This window comes from Anopheles bellator, chromosome 2, assembly GCF_943735745.2.
Source record: "Anopheles bellator chromosome 2, idAnoBellAS_SP24_06.2, whole genome shotgun sequence".
Taxonomy (NCBI): Eukaryota; Metazoa; Arthropoda; class Insecta; order Diptera; family Culicidae; genus Anopheles; species Anopheles bellator.
This window is the reverse complement of record NC_071286.1, coordinates 52,114,519-52,139,432: the sequence shown is the minus strand read 5'-3', so window position 1 is coordinate 52,139,432 and position 24,914 is coordinate 52,114,519. Positions and strand designations below refer to the sequence as shown.

Below are 24,914 nucleotides of genomic sequence, written 5' to 3'. Positions count from 1 at the left end.
GGGCTCGGGGCTGGACGGAACGGGGAACCGGGGTGTAATGTGTGCGCAGCGCCGCCTGGGGGGTGATTGGGGGAAATTAGAACGGTACAGAATATGAGGCAAAAGTAAGTAATTCGTCTTCCGATCGCCGGCGCGCACCGCACCGCCAGCTGGAAAAACGGCTCGTTGGCGGCCTCGAGGAGCGGAGAAATAAAAACAAAACCAGCAAACTGACCGGCCAGAGGCCCGGTCGGGAGGAAGAAAGAACACGCAGACACACCCGAAATACGGTACGGTTCCTCGGAACATCTGTTCCTTGCGGGGTGATTTGGGCGAAATCTGCCGGTGGGATGCTCTGGTGGGAAAACCGTTCCCGCGTCGCTCTCTCGCTATTGGCTGGGAATGCTATTTTAACCACGTCAGGTGGTCATCAGCCTCCAGCCGAGGCACGCAGGGGGACGGGGCATCGGGCATCGGGGGATTTGTGTCATGTTTGTGTGGGGTGTTACGCGCCAGTCCGAGAAGTCATCAGCGCGATCGATTGGCGAGCCGAGTTTAGGGTGCGCCTGCGCCAATGAACTGTTCATTGAACTCGCCCAGATCTGGGATCCCCTGGTCCGCGATCGGCGCAAGATGATGCTCCGAACGGGCCGGAAAGAAGGAGCATCCAGAAGTGGGTTAGTCGTGTGATGCCGATGTGTTGATTTATGCTGGAATACTTAATTAGGATGGTTTGCGGAATGGGCCAGCGGTTAGCCAAATACTGGCTGATGTCCGGACCCGGAACTTGGCCTCTACATCCTGCGATACGACACTTGGCCTCTACATCCTGCGGCATCTACATCCTGCGATATAAACAAATGAGACACGGCAATCAAACTGTTGCGATGGATAGAAGTGAAGATGGATAGATGGTGAAGTTATTAACATAATCAACGGAAAAAAATCCCATTCTTCGTTGGTGATCGCGTGATGGACCGAGCCAGATATGCGCTGGAGCATAGCGCTGGAGAGAGAATGGCGACTGTTGACGCTAGTTTCGCAACTCCTTCCGCTTTAGCTCAGCAAAAACTACTTAAAGTGATCAACTTTTAGTTGAACCATCATCTGTCACTTTTCCTTGTATTGCTCAAATTTTCATGTTTTATTTATCCCAACAAGACTCGGTCCATTCCGTCTCATTGTTCACTTTCTATGCTATTTTGGTATGTCCGCCCGACGAGCGAAGGCTACTCCGGCTCAGTTGCGCCATTGATCGGATCCTCAACATGCGGAGGGACTGAAGTGAAGTTTCCCTATGAAGTGTCCACAAGTAGGTTTCGCCCGAAAGGAATTTCAATGCTGTTGTAGCATAATTATCTCGTGACGAAGAAAGATGCATCTTCCGTTGAAGTAAATATTGAAGAACCTTTGGCGCTGGTGTTGTTTTCAGCGAGGAATCAACCAACCCCATAAGTGTCTCCACGTACCGTTAGCTGAACTGTCAAAGTCTCCCGCTTTATATTGCTGTTGATTTACTATTGATTTCCGCTTCAAATTACTTACGCGGTCCGTTCCAAAAGTATCGCCAATTTTTGTGTTTTTTCCAAAATTTATTGTTTCATTCATGAATATCTACTGGTCTGTTCAATAAGTTTGTAGCCTCGATAAAAAAAAACTCAATTTTGTGGTTTGAAACACATTCTATTATTCAGTGCACTTTATTATTCAGCCTTGTACTAAATCTCTTTCAGTCATTTGACGATTTCCCAATACGGTACCTTGTGTTTTTTTCTACAATTTCAGGTGTTTTGTCTGTTTTGGGCGTCTTTGACGTGGATCGTTTTTTAGACTTGTACGTTTAAATTCAGAAACCCACCATTTTATGTACTAATTGAAGACTAAGAGTCCTTATACACTTTCAACATTCGTTCATAAATTTCCTTTGCTTTTAAACGTTAAAAAAAGACAATTCCATCACTTCCCGATACTTGATTTGTGACACTTCTACAATAAATGGCTTGTAAAATAAGAATAAAGTAATCGATTGATATGAATCTTCACATACGTTCATATGAAGAGTGTATCAACATAAAAAACTAACACCAACAGCAGCAAAAAAATAGGCTCGTAGCAGCGCCCTCAGTTCGGACTACGGCCGAATACTCGAGGCTACAAACTTATTCAATAGTCCAGTATTTTGTCGCCTTCAAAATAATTCGCATCATATCATACACTTGTGCCGAAGATTTAATTTCAATCCTCGAAGCATTTCAAAAAATCATTTTCTCATCAAATCAAGTCATAAGAAGCCAGATCAAAAATCCATGATTCGTCACTAGTTATGACCATGTGGAGACCATGTGGAGCAAGAGTCCAAACAGCTCCTTAGCCCCAATATGTTAAGGTCTTAGCCTCTAACGGAGACTCGATGGTTGGCCAACACCATTTTCTTCATTTCATAAATGTTTTCGTCTGCTGATGACATGCTCGGGCGTCCGGTACGCTCTTGGAATCATTGTTTTTTCAATCATCCGTCACTTTGAGACCCGATTCAAAAAAAGCAACTGCCATAACTTGACTGAACATACAAAATGGCCGAACTTGTCGGTAGTAATTAAGGAACATGAATATCAGCATAATGTCACAAAAAGAAGCGAAAATACGTAGACCACGGAAATTCACATTTTCGTGATGCTTTTTGAACAGGCTATTTGACGTATTGATTTCTGAAATTTTGTTCACCATTGATCGGTCTATAAATCCATTGAATAGAGTTCATGAGGCTATTGGTTTACGATGTTGTCAGTGTATTTGTCATGTCCCAAGCCATCCAAGCCAGTCTGAATCGCATCTCTCGCTTCCCTCGAAGAATTGTAGAATTGCAACGGAAGAACCTTTCGGGACGGGATAAAGACGTCGAAGTGGAGTGTGGCCGTTGATGCTGATCTGGGCAGCTGCAATTTGTGCTCTGCCCATCGCCACCGCCACCGCCGCCGCCCTGACCGTAATGGTGTGCTATCCGCAAAACTATCTCATTTCCTGCCTGCGAGCCGATCGATGAGCGGACCGGGCCGACCATAATGAACTATTTTGCGTGGCTGCATTGTGCGCCCTGCGATGAGCAGCGCTTATCTAGGTGGCAGACTCCGAAATCCCGGACCCGGACTCCTCTGGGCCACCCCACCCGGTGGACCAGCTGGCGGGAGGTGGTATTATGTTGCATTGTGCCGTGCCTGGTGGCTGCTCCGATCCGATCGGCCCACGAACTGGTGGTGGGCCGTGGTGCTGACGGGCGTCGACGGGCACAGCAGATACGCATAACAGATTCATTATATTTCTATGGCTTTTCTCGGTGGCCACAAAGATCAGCTACCTTCTGGGGCGCAGACCACCGGCAATCCACCTTTGCCCCGGCTGCGATCGTTCCGCCCGCGATGGGGAACTAGCGATAGGTCCGCCGGTTGGCAGCGAACGGGGCCCGGGTTAAGTACGCTTCTCATTTTTCTTGCGGCTACTGCGCACACACCATCCGCCGCTGCTCCTTCCTTGCGCTGCACCTGGACGGGGTGGACCCGGGAGGTCGGTGCCGGTTTTCAAGCCGTCGATAGACGGAGATCGAGGAGAGGCGAGCGTTGATATCTTGCGGCGATATTAGAAGGGCTGCATTCTTCACTGCCGCCGATCTGTCCCTCGTGCCGCGCAGCCGTCAGCCGTCAACGGAGGTAATTGTTCGTTGGCCAGCGGCGGCCGCAGCAGCAGGGCCCGGCGCTTGCATCTGACCTTTGGAGCGCCATGCTACCGGGCAGGGTGTGATGCTTCCGTGTCGAATCGAGCAACTCCGCCAATCGCCGATGCTGTGTGGGGGTTGTGATTATCATGAATTTAGTAATTGGCCGCGCACCGAACGATGGCTTGGTGAGTCCTGCGGGCCTTGCGGGCAGTTCTACCTTTTATGCAATCGATAGAGCGGATCAACAGCGATGCGTTTAGCCAAATAGATCCCAGACCCAGTTCATCTGTGCGCGAGCTAGATCCAATTTATCTGTAAACCAGGATTCATCTTTAGTAATTTTTTTAGTCATGTTCGCATATTGCACCCCTTATTTTACACTCGTACCAGTTAATTTGTCATGTTTAACTTCCTCCTCTATCCGTACTTTGTTTTTCTCATCATGTTTTTAGTTGAAGTGTTTGGCTCAGCTCTTCGAATTGAGCGAAGCTATAAATGGTTGATAATTATGTTCACTCTTCTTAGGATTAGGAAATGATCGCTGATCGATGATTGACGAACGACACTTCACAAAGTCGAATGTAGTCGAATTTATATTCCACGACACGTGTGCGCATGTTTTTGCTGTAGTTTACATCTTATCGTAAGGATTCATTGCCTTAAAAACTGTATACGAGCTATACTGTTACAATTTTCTTTACTTTTTCACCAACAAAGTGGGACATGTTCAACTTTTTGGAGGCTTCTTCTAAACTTAGCAGCGATCGAGCGCTTCCGAGTGACTTTGCACGGTCATAGTGAGGAACACAAAAGCGTTTTTAAAACTTGTCTGCAGAATTGGTCAATTTAATTGCCCTTTTATTTTACTCCATTTTCAAAACCATCTTATTTTTTATAAATTTATGTAAATAACAAAATTGTATTATTAAAATATATAAGTGCAGTTCCATCTGTTAGTTAGACCGACGATAGATTATAAAGTTGCAGCCGCAAAAATAGCTGGAATGTTCTCATAGAAGGATCCTTTCATGGGAAATTGGAGCTTAGGGAACAGGAAATACATGCTGATAGATCAGGCGAATACAGAGAATTGTTGGCCTTTTTGATTGTTTTAATCATGTCTTTCGAATGTGCCATAAGAGCGTCCTTTTGGTCGTTCAGCCGTCCAAACCAGTACAATCTTTTCTTTTTTTCAAATCATTACGTACAATTTTCCTAATTTATTACACTCCTCAAGCATCATCCTTACAGTGAAATTTTCATCTTCGGCAATAACTTAACGAACTTTTTTCAAAAATTCTGAATGATTTCGATCTTGTGGATGCCCAGGCCTTTCTATCCTTACCCAGATCATCTTCCAAGTCCTTACGGTTTTGTTGAAATCGTTTATACCACAAAAAACCTCTTGTTCTACTGATAAACTCATCATCATAAACTTGTTGCAACTAAATTATAGGCCTTAGCAAATGTTTCACTAAGTTTTAAACTAAATTTAATATGAGCTCCATGTTTACTTTTTCGTAACACTGGAACGCGCGTATCTTTTTAATCCGATTTGCATGAATCTGGATGTGTTTGAAAGAGGAAGAACATATCTTTCAAACCATGTTACTGACTAATAATTATGGCTGCATTTTATATTTGAGACAACAAAATATCTCTTCTTCAAAAGACATACTTTCCATAGACATTGCTTACAGAGCACATCGCTGTGCTGTGCTAAGTTTTACTCTGTCCATGCCTTACGAACTCAAGCAGTGAGTCGTTTGAGTTCATAAATTCGATTCGTATTGCGATCCTTTACATATTTTAAAATATTCTACTACTGGTTTTATTATTACCATAGAACGGACAGGGCTGTATCAAACACCAAGTTCAAATTCGGTGCACTGTGCAGGAATCGAACTGATGAGCCACTGTAAAAAACATTCTTAAATCTCCTTTTTTCCCTTGAGTTGGTCGAGACCGTTCGGTAAACTCACAACCACTTTGCCGAATTCTTTATTACGATTGAATCGGGGAGTGGTTCCTTTTTGCACTACTTGCAGCCAAACGGGTTGGTGTGCCTGGCGGGTGGCAGTGGCGCACCCCAGCTGTGCAATCAGTATTCATAAAGTTGTGCGTTATTTTGGTTTTGCTGGGCCCTCGGCAGACGATGGTTAAACAAGAACTTTCCAGCCGGTGTCGGTCCCCTGTCCTCGGGTGCGTTAAGATGTTTATTTATTAAATTGGACACAATGAGCTGCGAAGCGCGGTCAGCACCGGGCACTTACCACTCTCTTTCTCCCTGCCGAGCTATAACTGTTAATTCGCTTCCATCATCTGCGAATGAGAAGTTAATTACCGAAATGCGTTTCGACGGGTTAACAAGTGTTTTGCTCTCACCTTAATTAAGCAACCGACCGCAGAAGCCGCCAAGAGCAAAGTGCAAGCGACGAGACGACAAACATCGGTGGACGGGGATCAGGGCTATCATGTCGGGGCGACCCCGGTCATATTCCGGAGCCACAGGAGCCCCAGGACCACGCCTCGACCGCGCGAAAGGAGAGCTTTCCCAAATAAAAAGGAAAGGCAACGCTTTTGTTGCGCTCCACATAGCTGCTTGCTGCTTGTCTTCGAGCCCTTTCGTCGGGTGCATTGCTTTTTTTCGACGCGAAGCGAAGAACTCGACCGTTCCGACTCCGAACTCGACGTCTCTCGCTCGGCGTCGGCTAGTTAATTAAGAACTTAAGTTGTTTTCGATTCAACTGTGCGCAATCGGGACGCACCGGGCCGAAAGTCCTGAAATCCGATTTTCCATTAGCCGTTTCGGGGCGAGCGATTAACTTTCTTATTTCGTTAGCGTTAAATAAGAAGAGTCCCCCCCGGAAAGAGTCCGAAAATAAAAACCAAAAAACCCGGGCGACAACCGACCAGAAAGTAAAAGGAGGGCCGATCCCGCGAGACCCAATTCTCGTTCGCGAGTCTTTCGATTGTGGAGTCGAATAAAGTCGAGCAAAACGCGAATGGTGAAGGTTCGCGCATCCTTCTCCGAGCGCCGTCGTGGCGAGCGGCGGCGGCAGCGAATTTAATAATGTCCTCGGGCGCCACACACAACTACACACACTACTACAGCATCGCTGGCCCCAGCATCGGAAACATATTATCAGCATAAAACGCTCGCCGGTGTTCTAACTGTTCCTTTTTGGGACTGGTTTTTGGGGCGATCCATTCTTTTCCTTTCTCTGCTGGACCTCTGGTTGGAGTAGGGTCCATTTGGACGTCGCGCAGAAGCTCCTAAGCAACGGCGGGCGGGCAGAATGGACCACCAAATCCGTCAACCGATGGACCGTTTCCGAAAATGATACCCAGACGGGGCCCCGGTGTCTTGTTGTCTTGTGGCGTCGCCTCCAGAGAACCTGGACCTGGCGATGCCCAAACCGCGCCTGGCTCGTCCCAAGGTCGTCAATCTTCGGCGACGAAACTACCCGGGGCAACAAAAACGGGACGCTCTTTTCCGGACGATCATTAAAAATTCTATCGATCCTGAAAAAGGCAGCGTGTTGCAGAGTTGCAGGGTCGGCGTTGGCCGTTTGGCCCCGGGCCAAAGGTCTCGCCGCCGAGTGCGCTGCGGATCTCCGGAGAGGTCCGGAGAAAATGGGCTGCAAAATGGACCAGAAAAAAAGGAAGCAAAAAAATGGCGGCGGGGATTCTAATCAAGACCGAGGCCATCCGCTGGCCACTCTTATTTTATCCCCATGGTTAGGGAGAGGCAGGAGGCTACCCAGCTATTCCAGGAATCCCGAAAGAACCGCGAGGGTCAGAGGACCCAGGAAGGGCTTGACCGGCCCCCCCGAGATGATGATACTAAGCAGGGCCCCGGGAACCGGGGAACGGTGGAGGGAAATGTGTAGCAAATATTTTATTCAAGTAGCCGCGGGGATCAATTATTTCGCCCGGTGCTGCTGCTGCTGCTGCTGCTGCTGCGGCCATGGTCCGCGCAAGACACACACGCAACTCTTCGCCGGTTTTTGCGTTCCTCCAGCTCCAGATTCGCGTGCAGACCCAGCGATGCCCCGACACGGTGGGGATGTATGCTCCGGTGATTGTAATTTCCGATGAATTACTGCGGCATTATGCTTCCTGAGGAGTGCACCCGGGAGTGTTGGCCGCGGGTTGGCCGTACCGTGCCGTGGCTTTACACCTTTCGCGGGCGACCCGGGCGATCGATAATGTTTCAGGCCGCGTCCACGCTGTCGCGGATTGTGATTTGCTTGCGGACCGGCGGAAGCATCGGAGCTTCACATTGATCACTATGCTTCTCTCTAGGTCCTAGGACGCAGGGGTCTTAAGTGAGTGCGTTTTGAACAAATGATAGAGCGCAATCTGAAGTAGAATGTAAAAGACCAACGCTTAGAATGTTATAGACTAAGGCGAACGATAGCTCAGTGAGTCCGGCATCATTTTGGCCACCTGCCTTGCTGAGCGGCGACCACTGTGCCCCGCATGGATCGTCCGCTGCAGCCACCGAAGCAGCGTTGGATGCCCGCCAGCTCGATCACGGTCAATTTAGACGTTCGATCCTAACCTTTTACGACCTCTAGCAACAGGACGATGCAGGGACGACACAGGGGCGCTGGAGCCGGAATTAAAATGTGCCCCCCAGGCGCACGGGTCTGGTACGGGAGCTGGTCTGCTCTTCTCCGGTCCTCGCTCGTTCTCGCTCTCTCTCTCTCTCTCTCGCTCGCTCGCCCGAAACAATGTTTAATGCTGCGTTTTTGTCTTGATTGGAGCAGGCACAAATATACATTGCACACACTTTCGTTGCACTCCGTGTTCGATCGACCCGAGCTGGACGCTGGACCTCAAAAAGAAGGAGCAACTCGATCCTCGGTGTTTCGTGGCAGAAGCAGCTTTGATGGTCGCCATTCTATAAAAATAATAAACTGCACCAGGCCACCCTTCCCGAGGGGCTGCTTCTAACCTGCGAGAGCCCTGGAGGGGACCCCCGTTGCATCGATGAACAGGACGCGCGATGCTACATAATCTTTTATGTGTATATGGCACACGCGCGGGGGCCTTAATCATAATAATTCCGTTCGCCGAAGCCGTCACCTCGCACCGGGGCGCCTAATGAACCGTAAAACTCGAAATCAACCGAGCAGCGCGTAATGTGGAGCGTCATGAAACAATGTTCAACATCTTGCCATCGCCGAGGTGTATCATGTTTCGAACCCCGTACAACATTGTAACGCCTTGGTGTGTGTGTGTGCGTTGAATTGTAACACATTTTGGATCCATCCGCGGAGAGTGTCCTTTTTCGCCGGCAGCCGTCGTTGCATTGAGGCTCTTTGATTTATTGCTTTTTATAGCGAAACGGTCGGTGATTAACCGATGCCAACCGAATGGGTGTGTGCGAGAGGGACAAAAAGAGGGAGCCTCAATCAAAGGGCTGATTACCGGAGGGCGCTACCACATGAGCACTACAAAATGGCGAACCGATCCGTCTTGGCTCTAATCTTCCTGGCCGACCGAGAGGCACACTGCAACATTGCATCGGCGCCCGCGCGTAGCTTCATAGGGGAATGATAAATTAGTCTGTTGCCTCCGGCTGGTTCGGAATCAGGCGCGGCATCTCGCGACCCTGACCCGCAGGCGTCAAAGTGCAGCACGGTGGAGGGAAAACGAAACACATTAAAAGAGACTTCCGTCGTCGGGGCTACGAGAGCTCACGCAAGCATTTTCCTTTCCGTGGGGTGACAGGATCGCGATACTACGACCAAACGCCGCCATTTTCTTTGACGATGGTCGATGATCACTGCCAACAACACGTCCTGTAAAGAAGAAAAGACGATCTGATATTAGGTGTATGAATTAATTCTTGCGGTTCGTCATTCGACATTTGGGATCTAATCAAACTAAAATCTAAATCTAATCTAACAACAAAACGTACGGCCACCTTAATGAAAGTATTGTCCATCGTTAGTTACTACTTTCTGCCTTGTTTTAGGTAGTTCCTCGATTCCGTGTCAATAGAATATTTTATCTTTATCAGCGATACCCACAGAACCCCTCTTTTCCAATACCTCCAAAAGAAGTGAACAGAAGAAATAAGTTCCCATCCGACATTTTAAAGATAGGTTTCGACCGGTTCCGCGATATGGGGTAGAGAGTTGTCATTTTGATAAATCAGCTTATCATGTCTTTTATCCCATTCTGGTCGTTTTATGGCCAAAGCTAGATTCAAACGCATTAATTGGGATAGATAGGATAATCCATCAATAATTTCATTAGGTTCTGAAAGCTCATAGTGCACCACACCTTTCATATCGCACCATATGCACAGCATAACCGTGAGCGCAATGAATATTTCGCTTTGGTTGCGATGGAACTGGCTCACCAGTTTGTAGCCAGGCTTTTTTGGGTTTAGGATTCTTGTAATAACTCCCCTTTTCATCACCAGTGACAATTAGGTACAACAAGCTCTTTCTTTTCTGTCGCGCAAGCAAAAATTCGCAAATGGTTTTCTGTCTTTCAATGTCTCTTCTTTTCAATTCTTGTTTTTTTTTTCAACCCAGAAAACATTTTTTTACCATTCGCACGGCAGTCAGACGATGGAAAACTGTTGACAATCCTTCATCATCATCCTTTTTTGACTGTGCAGGTCACTTTTGGGTCTTGCAAGCAAAAATCGCCACTTTTTAAACCGTGCAAACCACATCCGACACGTTCTGTCAGTAGGAGCAAGTTCACCAAAAGCTACCATTAAAATTTGATGACTATCGTCAGCAGTTTTCTTCATATTGAAGTAATGAAAAAGTACTGCCCGCAAAAACTCTACCTCTACCAGAAACAAAACATGACATGCTTAAACAAGTTGTTGTTTACACTAAAAACAAAAATGACATTTAGTGAGTGTAATGCCCATCTATTGTAAAACCGCACGAATTAATTCATCCACCTAAAATACATTTTTTCTCTGTGGGTTGTTTGTCACGGACGGGATTCGAACCAGCGACCTGTCGAGCAGCAACGCGCGCTACCGATCAAGTCACGAGAGCACGAACAATTCGCGCACAAAGAACGTCCTGTTAAACAATCCCAGGCCCACTGGATCGATCGCTCGAAATTGATTTCTTCGACAAGCCGCGCCCTCAAAGCTCAGGTGGCGTGTGCGCAGATCGGTTCGCCCATCAAGACAAACAGCCGAATTGAATATGATTATTACGATAATTGACGATTAGCCGTTGAACTGGTGCTGCTGCTGCTGCTGCAAGTGCACTCGCTGGCAGACGGGGCCAGGATCGGGCCAGGGCTCCAAATTGCATGGCTCCGGGCTGCCGCAGGCTGCTGGCATTGCGCGCGGTGCAATTTGTAACACTGGCCACCGCCGAGCATGGCCCGTGCGAGATAAGATTTATGAACGAAACCCACCCACCCCACGTGGGCAGGGGGGGGTGGGCCGATAGTAAACGTTCTTCCCCTCGCCCGGCGCCCCCAGTCCCGTGGGGGTTCATTGAGTAAATCGCGTAAGCATTCAATTGCACAAATTGTCGGTTTTCGTAGGCAGGAGGCCCCCGGTTTTCTACGCCCGGGCGGGAAATTATGCGGCCGGCGAGTCGGCGAGGATCGTTTCCAACCGGTTGATTGAGTTCGCCGTCGTTCCCCGTCGTTCCCCGTCGCTCCCTGGCCGGGGCCGCCGTTTTAGGGGGCGTTGCTGTTGGTGCCTTTTTCCCCGCGTGTTCTTTTGGAAGGAACCCGCGCAGCCGCGGCCAGGGTGAAGGGAATTTCCGCTATCCTGCACACACACGCGCCCCCTGGGGCCTGGGGAGGGAAGGCAAACAGGCCGCGTCCGCACCGCAAAACGGTACCCGGTCCCGGGCCATCACTCATACTCAATGAGCCGGTGGCGCTCGGCGCACCGATGCGCGGGCTGCACGCTAGACCTCGCGCATAATTGCCGTTTGCAGTGCAGGCGTGTGGCGTGTGTAAGGGCGCTCGTGTGCGCGTGCTCGCACCTGCCCCCCAACCGGACCCGTCCCCCGGCCTCACCAGGTCCTCCGGCCGGAAAAGAAATGCCCGGCCCGATACTGCCACTGAGCGGATCCAAGGTCTTAGAATGCGACGGGCGCTAAGATTGATTCCTCGTGGGGCTCCCCCCCCCCCGGGCTAGGCCCGGCTTGGTGTCAATTCCTCCCCCGCCACCGCTGCCACTGGCCTTCGCAAATTGATGGAACGGTTCCACGCGGAACTCGTCCGCGGACGGTGAACGCGCGTTAATTACGGCGCATCCGTCGGGTTGGCGGACTGGCTGGCCCACCATCCTGCCAAACAACACCCCCGTGCCGAGGTAATCAATTGCAAAGTGACTCAGGGACTCCGGTTACATTTGTCACAGTCGACCACCATCCTGAGGTCCCCAGGGGTCTTGGGTTAGGGAGTTAGAAATCTACAGGGTGCCGCCTCATCATGGCACATATCAATGAAATGTTAAATAACTCCGCCATTTTTCAGTCGATTTTGAAAGATGAACAAGATTTATTTAGCGTGCAGAATGCCGTATATTGACAATTTACTCCGAATGCAATATCGATCAAATGACTGCCTCCGTTAAATACACAAAAAGTCAGAAGAAATTCGGCAACACTAAGCACGCACAGTTTTCACAGTTGAAAGATTATTTTCAATGTACAGCGTTCCAGCTCTTTTTTGCCGTAAATTGATTTACGTCTAAAACGGCGTAGATTGATGTTTCCGAATCTGGTTGATTTGTCAAAATCGAGTGAAAAGTGGCGGACTTATTTAACATCTTAACAGTATGTGTCCCGATGAGGCACCCTGTAGTGTTCCGACGGTGGACTCTGCTGCTTGCTATTTTTAGTGCTCGTTAGTTTTATTTACTTTCTTCAACCATCAGCTCGGAGTGGCCGCAAGGATTAGCTTGGGGTCCGAATGGTTGACTTGGACCCTGGGCCAGCTTCATTTGGACCTTGTGTGAGGTCTCTCACTCGAGAACATCGAGAACGGAAAGGACACCGTTCAAACTGGCCTTCGTGGCGCCATTTTTTCGGAACTCTTAAATCACAAGCAATCTGATCTCGGCCTCGCTAGTTATACCCTACACTTTGTATCATGCCCACACACTGCCGGCGATGAGCCTGAAGATAATGTCGAAGAGCGCGGTCCGCATCCAGGGCACGCGCGTGCCTAGCGCGGAGCATCATTACCGATGCACTTTATGGTTTATGCTTCCTCTATTCGTTAACGCTTCCAGCGAGTGTGCAGTGTGCAGTGCGCCGGAACCGGACTGGAGTGTTGCTGCTGCCTGCCTGCTGGATAGTAAAACACTGTCCGGGTTTACGTGTCGGCGGCCGGTAGTCAAACGAGGGGGCAATTATGCTTCAAATCAAATTCATTTCCCTGCCCTGCGCTTGCCTTGAGAGAGTTTATTCTTTCAAGGGCGCCTTTCTTATCCGCACTTCGAATCGTGCACTACGGCGGGCGGGTTCTTAGTTGGCTCAGAAAAAACTCAGAAAAAAAAAATAACAGGTGATCTCGGATGCGGAACAAGGCGCGTTAAATGAAGGCCTCGCCGTGACGATTGTAAGACGACACGTTTTGGTGGAAATGGGGCTCGTCGTGATGTGGAGTATGGCATGAAATTGTCTTCGACTGTTAGGACAACAATAATAACTCAATTAGGCACTACGGTGGCACATACTTCACTCTTTTGCTGTCAAATTAATTGCTTCAGCACTCGAGTCTTGTTTTCCTTTTCCTATACTTACCGCCCAATTGCAGGATTGTTTTTTTTTCGTATATGCTTGGCTAAAAAGAAATCTATTATATGACATTTGTTGCCATTTTAAAGGTAGTTTCATAATGCCTCCCTTACAGGAGTCTTATTCCTTATAAGCGAAAAACTGTAGCAATCTATTTCTTATCACTCAGCAAGTTTTGCAATGCACAAAAATGGTGATAATCGATTGGTACAAGGTCCGAACCATACGGTGAATGCATTGTAAACTTCCCAATCGGAGCTTCCGGAGTTTTTGGTCAGTCACTACAGGCGTGAGTGCCCTTGAGTTGGAACATAACACCTCTTATGTTGGTCAAATCTGGTCGTTTCTCGACAATCACTAGCTTCGTAAGGTCTAATTGTCGACAGTAGAGATCGGAAGTCGCTGTTTGTCCTTACGGAAGCAACTCGTAGTAAACGATTCCTTTCAAGTCCCACCATGCACACAGTAGATCCTTCCTGGCCGATACTCTTGGTTTGGTCACCGTTTGAGTTGCTTCACTACAATTGTTCTCGCACAATATACCTATGTCCTATGTAACCTATGTCTCATCTTCAGTCACCATCCGTTTGAGAAATGGGTCGATGGGTTCTTTTTGTTAGGCCAAGGTTTCGCAGATCGAACTTCGTTCCATCGTGTTTTTTGCTGTTAATTTGTGTGGCACCCAAACATCGAGCTTCTTTCTAATAACCAGCTTTGCTCAAATAGCTTAAAACTATTTGATGGTTACCCTTTAGCTCCTTGGCGATGCTCTGATTACTAACGTGCCGATTAACTTTGATTATTTCTGTGATTTTAGCGACATTTTCGACGACGAGCCTGTCTAGACTTTATTATTAAAAAAAATAAAATTAAAAATTAAAGAAAAACAGTAAAATGTATCGAATTTTCTCTTCGTCGACTTTCATAGTTAACACCCTGTAACTCATAAATGAATGGAACAAACAAAGACCAATGAAAGCATTTGTTTTAAGTGTGAAGCGTCAGCTTTAATGCTCGTTTTCACTTGAAACTGTATGATCGATACTTCGCGAGACATCGATCACTAAAGACATCTACATAGAAAATAATGTATTTCTTCAAAGCCAAACATATCCATCAGCTGCCTGAAGCCCTTCGCAAGAGCCTGTGCTAACTTTCCGCCCATTTTTGGACACTGTTCGGTGAATTCGGAGCATTGGTTAGCGAATGTTAGCGTCTAAAAAACAATTTGATAGAAATATCACTAAAAATTAGCATCGAAAAGAGCCGAGCCAATCAAATTTCTGATGACTGTCAGATTCGCATCCACGAGTTGCCCACTGACAAGGGTCCGATTTTCGCAAAGTATCCTTCCCGAATCACCTTCCGGAGAGCCGAAGAGGCGAAGAACTCGAACGAATCCGCCTTTTCACGAAACTCATCAAAACCACATTAGAATCTTGCCGCGAATCCTGTGCCCCCCCCCACCTCCGCCGTCCGCAACAGGGCCCGCGTCCCTGAAGGGCCGCGCGGCCTTCTCTCCACAATGGTCCCGGGCCGGGTCCGGTTGCTGCAGCCCATCATTACGAAACTTTAATGGTAGGATCGTGACGGCACCAGCCCGGGGGCGCGTGCCATGAGTCTCTCTCTCTCTCTCCGGCTCTGTTTTAGCTTGTTTTGACTGCATGACTCCAACCTCGGGCCTCCTTGCATCTTTCGGGAGCCTGATGTTTGATATGCATAATCTTGTGGCCGGTTTTTTTTTTTGCTTGCTTCCCTTCTCGCGCCGTTGGCCGTGGGCTTATTCGAGTGAGGGAGTCCTACCCCGGGTCCGGTGCAGTGCGCAAATGAGGACTCGAGCCGGGGCCGATGAATCTAGCGCCGAGCGATGTAAATGGCGGAATCGCCCCCGCGTAGCCAAGTTGCCCTGATTTCCTGCCTGCAAGTTGTTCAACTTTGCTTCACCCTACAGGACGGCGGTCGGCATCTAACCTGTCCTTCCGTTATGTTCCGTAGCCCCTTGGAAAGTGGGTCTCCGGCGATGGGTAACGGATTTTGTGGGATTGTTGCGAGAGCGAAACGAATGTTTCGTTGGTTCCCTTTGCCAATTCGAAGGTCGATCGTGAACTATCGGAAAATATATACTTATGTGTCCACTCCCCCCGGTAGTCCACCCAGCAGCAGCCCGTTGGAGGAGAGATTGTTTTCCTGTCACCGAGTCCGATTATTTCTCTATTTGCACGATCTGCACCGAGCTCGAAACATCGGACTCGTTTCTGGTTTACACGCGGGGCACCGTTGCGATCGCGAGCCGGATATCGTTGCGCATGTTTGGCCCTCCTGTCTAAACTCCGTTTTTTTTTTTTTTGGTCCTGTTCCATTATTCCTTTGCAGAACTTTCGTGATCAAAGCATCGACGGTGCCGGGTTGCCGCTGCTGACCGAGGAACACCTGACGAACTCGCTCGGCATGAAGCTGGGCCCGGCGCTCAAGCTGCGCTCGATGTTGGCCAAAAAGCTGGGTGGTCCCTGTCCCTGCACGCTCTGTGCCGTTCCGACGCCGCCGACACGGACCAACAGCAGTGGCAGCGGTAGCAGCAAAGGCGACACAACTCCCACCAATCGGCCCCCGAGCAACGGCTCGATCGGTTAATCGGGAGATCGGGCTTTCTCTCCTTCTGGATTCAGGAGCCCCTGCCTGTGGGCCCCGAAAAAAAACACATCGAAACAGAAGCGATCGCGACGTACTTACACACCGATGGGCGGCCCACGCGGGGGTGGGGGTTCCTCCACATCATCCACACACACACACCCACACACTCCACAAGCAAGCCGGGACATGTACAATACCTACGTTTAAGTTACGTTTATTTTTTAACGTTACATCAAGCCGGGATGGGCAAAGACCCACTGGCTGGCTCTCCTTTCGGCAACTCAACGTCACAACGTCACGGTGATGTACTCTCCTAGCCAAAGAAACCGACGCACGGCGCAGAGTGTGGCGCGCTCGTTTTGCGGAAAATGCTCCAAAATCATCCTCTCCAGCGCAATAATGGATCGATAATGGATTCTGGAAAACCCCTCAATCGGTTGGTGAATTGTTTAGACGGAAAAGCTGAGCCGAAGAAAGGGTGAAGAAAGCGAAATAAGACATCTTGATAATAGAGCACACAAAGGGGGGAAAAACAAACACACCCAGACACGTTTAGTAAGATGCGGCGACTCAAAGTTGTTAATTTGTCGTTATTTATTCTGTTAGTTTATCGTGTAGCTAGTAGACTTTGTTACGTTGGTCCAAGCGAAGCCGGTGCGAAGACCCGACCCGAAAGTGCACCGAGAGCTGCTGCTGGCTTCGGCATCCTTTTTTTTCCATCCTTTCATCGCCATCGCCAGGCAGGCAGGCAGTGCAATCTTAATGCCCACGTGTCCCTCTCCAACAATTCCACTAAGCTAAGCGCACACCCAGGAGATATCGCAGCGCACCCCGCTTCAAGAAAAACGGATTTCATCGAAAACACGGCGATTTCATTCGATTTGTGTTCCCCGTGCACCGTGCACAGGAGAACGACGTGGTTATTTCACTCTGCGCTCTGCTCTGCGCTTCGAGCAGAATAGACGTTACAAACAGGCAGCATAAATAGGTAGACACATAGTACACGTTAGCGAGTATGTTATTTAAATTGTATCAGTATTTAAAAATGCGAGCTTAAGAAAACTTTTGCAAATCTAGATAGACCGGATACGTGTGCCGCCTCTCCGAAGGTCTCTTGCGCACGGTGCAATTAATCGTCATCTTAATGAGCGGATGGTCGGTGAGGTCGTGAAAGTATATAGGAAAATAAAGACATTTCAATGAAATAATACATATCAAATAGAACCAACCGGGTGTTGCGTTATTCCTGGGAAACTCGACGGTAAGTTGAAGCGCATCCAAAGTGCGGCCACTTGGGGTGCCTTAGGATACCCGAGCAGCAAGGTTGAATGTCCTGACGTCTTTTGGAAAATATTTCTTATTCTATTCTTCTTAATTGCTTTGAGTTGCGGTTGCATCAAATACGATGAGCCTTCGAAATTGTCCCAATTCTCCAATGGTCAAGAGACTCTATTCTGTGCGTTTGAAGGCAGACTCGTCATCGGGCATGTAGACAAATTGTTCGATGCACAGAAGGTAAGAAAGTGAAACAATAGCAACGTGATTCAGATTCAAATTCAAACGTTCGAATAGCAAACGCTCGCAAACGAATAGCAAATATCAAACGAATAGCAAACGCAAACGCACGAAGCGAGAGAAACGCTTCGTGAGCGATGTTTTCCAAGGCACAATCCACAACCGGTTTCAACGGTTCGGGTCTCGGCTAATCGGTAGTTTCACGTACACTGTAAACTAAAACTGCGCAATTTTTTTCATACATCATTATTTTGTTGTTCAGCTGGTATTGAATTGCTCAATCTCATCTATCCGCCAAAATTATGTACCAATAACTTCAATTAGACGAGAAGGTGGTTAGAAGGTGGAAAAGTCTCTGCAGTGTATGTCATCCGGCGTAGTCTGCATGATAAAGCATAAGTGGCAGTTTCAAGAAGCAGCTAAACCCAAATAAGCCATAATCGCGAATGTGAAACTATTTTTACACCAAGAAAGTTGTGGTGTTTCAATTTCTTAAAGGCAAAACATTTATTTATGTAAATGATCTACAAAGGTAAGAAAACATATTTGTTCAATTATCCAATTATCTGGCGTTTCAGAGGATTGGACTTTCTGGTGACGTATACGATTGACTTCCCTTCTCACTTCCCGTTGGATGCAAGGCAAAACTCCTATCTGCAGAATTTGGTTCGATTTGTTCCAAAACAACCCGAATTATGCTGAATGTTATGTTATGTTTGTATGGGAGCCCCCCTACCCTATGGTGTGGGAGGGCCGCACTGTTCTGTATTCACTTTCTGGTGTCACAAAACTACGCTGTGCAAAATTTCATACCGATTGGTTTGGAGAAAAATTGATATATCGATATCGATAATGGAGAATATAAAACCTGGTAGGAAGAAAGTGCGGAAGGACGGTGAGTCTGTCACCCATTGGATGACGGGAACAGGGTAAAATTCTAAGGATTACATGATATTTTTATTTAACCTCGTAGACGAATTGTGAAGGGGTTCGTTTGTGAATTTGAGCACCGCGAAAGCAAGTTCAGTTGAATTTGGAAGCTCATAGATTCCACTATTTCATACCAATTTTCTTAATTTTCTTCGTTTTGCAGGATAATAAACAAATTTACATTTTGTTACTTATGAACCATAATGACGGGATTTTTTTTAATGTTTTCATATTCAAAATGCAAAATTCAGACTGAAAAACGCACGGTGAAGAATTCCCAAGACATTAGGCCGTTCCACTAAATCTTAATAATCAAGGGTTATGAAAACGAAGATCGTGTTCATCATAGTAAAGATCATGGGCGCAAGAAATCAACACCAAAACGTATTGATAAAAAAATAGCAAATATATCCTCCACAAACCCTTTGAACCTCCTCCATTAGCCAAATGAGTTCTTGAAATTCTTTGCTATATGGGGTCCAAATCAACATTAGGAAACAAATTACGCAAGGCATTATGCTCCAGGGATCTCATTGATGAAACTTACTAGTTGATGGTCTTTCCAGGTCATGGGGACTCGTAAGCTTGAAAAAAGAAAAAATCTTTCAAGAAGCAACAAGCCTTATCGTTGAAGATATCACCTTACAACAGGATAGCCAGAAGTAGTAAGGCAGCACCTCGTGAACTATCTTGGTTTTGAACTATCAACATCGTTCTCCACACCAGCCAACCATTGAAAGCATGTAAAACCATCCATGATCCTTGGAGTACGTGAAAAGACCCCACTTAATTTAACAAAATTTGTTAAGCCTGTCAAAGCAATTATTTACTTTGATTGACTAAAGAAAAATTTTCATCCTATCGACCGTCCTTAATCAAAAGTAACATTTATCTCGCATCGCATGCCGATCGATTGCTTGCCGTCTAAGGCCGTTTCAACGAACTGCGACTGAAAGAGTCGCGAGGTTTTCGAATTGCGAAAAAAAAACGGTTTCAAGAACCGTGGCAAGCTCTCGTGACACCAACAATCTTACCGGACCTGACCGGATCCTGACTTCGCATCAGCCTATCAAACGCCGTCGGGCCGTTTGAAGATGCGATGGGCAAATATTTGCATTCACCAGACACGCCGTCTGGAGCGCGTCCCATCTCCCTCGCCCCGTGACACGCTCGTTATCGCTTTGTTAACGTTGTCGGTGCAAAAATTTCATCAACACCTGTATCGAAGGGTGGAGCGTTCCGTTTCATCGCCCCTCTTGGTACGACGTCACAGTTTTCCTTTGATAGGGACAATCTCGTACGCCAGGGTAAGATTTTCTAATGCTTATTCTCCGTCCCGTAACATCCGCTGGCTTCCGCTGGCAAAATGTGTGCCAAAACTTCACCGAGGCTAACCCGTGACGAACGTGGGATGAATTATGCACGGTGAAGCTTTGGCCTTTTCTCCGGGGCACCGGAGGGCCTAGAGACTTGTCCAAACATCGCCTTCGTGACGTTGTTTGGGAAACAAGTACAGTAGTTCAGTGAAAATATGACGTACGCAGGGCTCCACGAAAAACCTCGAATCAGCCGCAAGTTGATTTGGCTCAATACGGTAAGGAGCTATCGAGTTTCAAGTACCGAACGAGTGCTGACGTTGCTCGAAGATCAAGTGTGTAAAGAAATGCCATTCTCACGATCACGACTCTCGAATACTTACCCGACACACTGATTGATTTCTCCGCAGTTCCACTACAAGCCATAGGCGGGAAAACAGGACAACAGTAAGTAGTAAATACAACCCGTGTTTGTTTTTGTTTCGTCCTGTACCAACTCATACTTCACGTCCTTTTTACAGCAGTTCTAGTTTATTGAGATTTGCGATAAATATATGTGTCTGCGGCATGCAACATAAATGCTTGTGCTCTCGGGAATTCAAAAGATCCTGTCGGTCCGGTCGGTCGCGTCGTTCGATCATGCTTTCTGTGTGTATGCATGTGTGCGATTATAGTTTGATTCCTAACTTTCTGGAAGCTCGGCTTCCGCTTCGAAACGTGAGCCGTCACCACGCTCATAGGGTTATGTAGGGATCGCTTTCAATCATCCTGACTTGTCCGTCTGATCCTTTTCCGTCGCCGAACGAGGAGAACGAGGAGAAAATGGTAAGCATTGGTCACCGCTCGGTTTTCGCAAGAGACAACTAGGTAACAGTTACGGGTTAGTACATTCATTCATTGTATTTTCCAATGGTTCACAGTGAGGTGAGAAACATGGCAATAGGGCTTTGGGATGCGCGGTCGTCGTGCTGGGCGCATTATGATTATGATTTCTTTATGTTTCCTGCTCGAACACGCACACAAAATGCGCGCAGTCCCAATAAAATATGTTCGGTTTGCGTTTAAACATGCAAATAAACGTCCAGTCCCTGTCCACATCCAATACTAGGCTAGCAGCAACCGATCGCCGGAGAAGACTTAACACACACTCACGCAAATATACGTGTATGTGGGTTTTTGCTAGGAATGTTTTTTGTGTTTTTTTTTTGATAATTTTTCTCTCTTGTGCTTATAGTGTTTTTTGTTCTAATCCACAAATATGACGGATCCTTCCGCATCCTTCCAGTCACCAGCAGGCTCAGCCTCGGCAAACCCACCAGCAGCATCTTCGGAGATCGGGGAGGAGGTTGGGTTCCCGGTATTTCCCCCCCGGGTGCTAGGAGGGGGGCATTGATGGCGGGGTGGAAATGTGAAGGACCCGCTGGGGACAGTCCGGACCACCGCCACCGACGTTACGCAGCATTCTCAAACACACCGCTCGCGATCTTACTTCCTAGAATAGGGGGCCGGAACGCTTACTTCTTGAAGCAGGAGATGGGATTAAAGTAGCACTGGCGGTACCGAATTTGGCGCTTCATTTCCGGCGCCCGGTACAGCTGGTCCCATCCGCCACCGCCACCGCCACTGATGGCACTAGAAACCGGGGAACAGGGAAATAAAACCACAAACCTTAAACGGACAACGGCGGCGTGGCGAGAACTTACTTGCTCTGGGCGTACTGGGCCAACAGTTGCAGCTGCAACGGATCCAGTCCATAGTTGTCCAGCTGGTTCGAGACGTACGAGTTGTAGTTCGAGTACAGCTTCCGCAGTTCGCTCGGGTTTATCTCGGGCAGATCCTTTGAAAAGAAAACATCGGCATCGGCAGGTTTTAAATACCGGTGCTAGTGGGAGCCGGTCTACATAATAATCGTCCCCATTTGTCATCGTCCGGGTCGGAAGACGAGCCAGGCCAGGCGTCGAGAACCTTGAGAAAATGGTGTGGCCCAGGCCGTGGTTCATCTTTCAGGAGGGTTTTCTTAATTTGTCAAACACCGAACGCGACTCGAAAGCTGTGAAGGCTTCCCGAAGAGGGATGGAAACGGATTGTGCCACACGCCAGACACCTACGTCTCACGATTAATTTGTGAATCCAATTTAAGATGAACTCGTTTAAGTGCGCAATCCGTCAAATGAATTCAGGTGACTAGAATTTCATCCGGTGTAAAAGACATCCAAACTCATCAAACGCGGGGAAATAATCCGTGGACCCGGACTACCGGTGTGCCCGGGGACAACGGTTTGCTGGTTTGGATTTTAGTTAATTGACATCAATCCAACCACTTGGAGGCATACAAAACAGTCAAGAAATATCAATCATTAGCAGACGCCAGAGGCAAACGCTTCGATTGTTTATGTTTAGCTTTCGAGCAGATAAAGCTTTTTAAAAACTGTTCAGTAAATAAATGTAAGGCTGAGGAAAAAGTAATCCATTAATTTCGAGATAGATGCCCTTAGGGATCGATATCTCGTGAAGTATCGATTGTACAGTTTCAAGTTTAAAGCTAATACTTCATACTTGTTTTGCTTGCAAATGCTTTCACTGTTCTTTCAGCTGTTAACTATGGAAGTCAACTAACGGAAAAATAAGTACATTTAACCGTTTTTCTTTGACAATGGCGAAAATTGAAGCTAGGCCCCTGACATTGTGAATGGTGCTAATGATATCGATACTGTAAAAGCGAATTACGTGAAATTTTCTTTTCCACTATGGTATATGGTGGAACTTGAAAGGAACCGTTTATGATGAGTTGCTTCCGTAAGGACAAACACTGACTTCCGATCTCTACTGTCAACGATTGGACCATTTTAGCTAGCGGTTAACCAGAAACGAATCCGGAAGAAAAATGAAATTGAAATGAAAAATGATTGTGAAAAAGATTGCTACAGTTTTTCACCAACAACCAAAACTAACCACAAGAGAGACATGAGCCTGCTTCTGAAAAGACAACAAATTTTCCAACAAAACGGTGCATATTTGACGTAAATCGTAACATCGGAAGCATCTTAATTAAAGTTTTGAATTTCACCCAAAAATAATGGATTACTTTTTCCCCAGCCTCATATAAATACAACCTGGTTCTTTCTTCTAAGATTAAAAAAAATGATTGTGGTATCGGGTTCGAGTTTCTAGTCGAAAGAACAAATCTTTGTTTTACTAAATAAATAATACATTATTAACAAATGATGGTTGTTTTTAAGTTTGCTCCACCCATATTGTAAGGTCGGAGGTTTCAAACTAACTCCAAACAACAGTTGGAAATAACATTTGGGAAAATTTAGCAGGTTTTGCCTTTACTGTTATTACTTTACTCGATAACATGGCCTTTTTCTTTAATTAAAAACAAATTTAAAGATGGAGTTTCGATTCGATAATAATTGTAATAAGTAATTCAATTTAACAAACTCCAAAAACTCTACAAGGGATTGATAGAGCTCTCCTTTGAAGTTTCGATTCTATTCGTTTCTCGACAAACATTCGATAGGACCCTCCTAAACTGCTTTGAATGTCGCCGGAATGGAGATTCGTTTTATTCCACAAATATTACCCACACTTTCTGCTGCTGCTGATCCTGAAAAACCTACATATTCTGTCCAAAGATCCCCGATAATATCTGTCGACAAGATAAAAGCTTTTCTTGTCCTACCTGTTGCGCGTGACGGCAAGGGAAGCAGAAAAATGCGATTCACATCGCGTTAGCTCTCGGCTTCGGCGACATACGCCGGCTAAACGCGATAAATCACCACGAACGGTGGAACCGAAGCCCCTGGACCATCTTCCGAAGAACGCAAACTGCAAGCATTTGTGCCCGATTGGAGCAACGAGGTGCATCCTGTGGGACTTGTCGGCCAATTTCTACCTCCTTTCCATACTGATTGCCAGGGCGCTGTGCTCGGAATGTGGCCTGACATCGGTGCGTTCGATGGGCCCACAACAGCTGGTTGACCGTGCCGTGGCACTCAAAGCAAAAATGGGCATCACGTGCCAGACGATAGTTTAAAAGGTCCGAGGTAAAGCATAAAAAAGGACGTTGGCCACCACGCAACTAAATTGGCAAGTTTGTCGCAGTGAAATTGAAACATAACATGAGAGTCAACAATCGTTACACGTTACATTCGAGCGGTTCTCGACGGATCACAATAAAAGGGGACAAATTGAAAAACAATAGACCGACCGACTGCCCAGTGTGTAACCGCTGGATGGGTTCGCTGGTTTGGCCCGGCCAATAAGCTCCCGAGCTAACCACAAGCAGCTTACCTGATTATCGATTGCATTTTGCGGTCGAGCAGCGCCCAGCTTTAGGACGCACAGCAGTGCCAGGGCGAACAGGACCTGTCGCGAGAATGTCGCCGATGCAGCCATTGCAACTCACGGGAACGGCCGGGCAGAAGACGGTGGCTGTTGGCACCTGTGGCAGGACGAGCTCCCTGGGCTGTCCTTGGCGGTCACGTTGCTCACGGTGCGCTACGAACGCTTTCGGTCAAACGGGGCTGTAAATAGGCAAAACCGCACGGCCAAGTGTTATGAAAATGAAATACAATTAGCACCTTCCCCAAGGGGTTTGAAGGAATGCCCTAAGGGCCGTGTCTTGAGATCTGCGCGCAGGAAAGGCGATATCATCATCGACCCCACCGGGCGATGGATTGAACATTCTGTCCTCGTCCCGGCCGGCTGATCCGCGGAAAAAGTTAAGATTAATATTTATCAGCTGTAAGCGTTGCAAAACCGGCCCGCCGGGGGCAGATTGTGAAACAAGATTGTCCTTATCCCTGGCCCCCGTTCGTGATGGTAAATAATGCAACGGAAGTGTGCGGGCATCCGATGACTAGTTTCCGCAGCAAAACCATCACGCTTCGTGTTTTTCTTTAGCATCGTGCGAGCAAAGACAAACTCGCGTACCAGAGTTTTTATTGCTTTCTTTAAGATAACTACTTCAAACCATTGTATTTGCGGATACATAAAACATCAGAAAGTATTGCAGTATTTTTGGCCCCAACATTTTTTATCAACTATTACACGCCCTTCACATCC

The 24,914-nt window shown here is 47.3% G+C and overlaps 2 protein-coding genes across 2 annotated transcripts in view; one reads left to right on the top strand and one right to left on the bottom strand.

The window, feature by feature from the left end:
- The window catches only part of LOC131207693 (uncharacterized), a 68,639-nt gene extending 52,390 nt beyond the window's left edge, over window positions 1-16,249 (top strand). The window contains exon 7 of the mRNA XM_058200319.1: window positions 15,826-16,249. Coding sequence (XP_058056302.1) covers window positions 15,826-16,083 — 258 coding nt within the window. The 3' untranslated portion in view covers window positions 16,084-16,249. The remainder of the gene's footprint in view (window positions 1-15,825) is intronic.
- Window positions 16,250-20,376: 4,127 nt separating this feature from the next.
- On the bottom strand, window positions 20,377-24,367 carry LOC131210098 (uncharacterized). The gene is made up of 3 exons (XM_058203296.1): window positions 24,141-24,367; window positions 21,548-21,681; window positions 20,377-21,476 (listed from the first exon to the last, which is right to left on the bottom strand). Exons 1-3 carry the CDS (start codon window positions 24,243-24,245, stop codon window positions 21,359-21,361), a joined length of 357 nt encoding a protein of 118 aa, XP_058059279.1. The 5' UTR covers window positions 24,246-24,367; the 3' UTR covers window positions 20,377-21,358.
- Window positions 24,368-24,914: the final 547 nt, after the last annotated feature.

What these genes read in the sequence shown, in the direction of transcription:
- LOC131210098 (XM_058203296.1), bottom strand. Translation starts at nt 24,245, where the DNA reads ATGGCTGCATCGGCGACATTCTCGCGACAGGTCCTGTTCGCCCTGGCA. An exon ending in AAAATGCAATCGATAATCAG is followed by an intron (nt 21,682 to 24,140) that starts GTAAGCTGCTTG and finishes TTCTTTTCAAAG; the next exon opens with GATCTGCCCGAGATAAACCC. An exon ending in GCCCAGTACGCCCAGAGCAA is followed by an intron (nt 21,477 to 21,547) that starts GTAAGTTCTCGC and finishes CCCGGTTTCTAG; the next exon opens with TGCCATCAGTGGCGGTGGCG.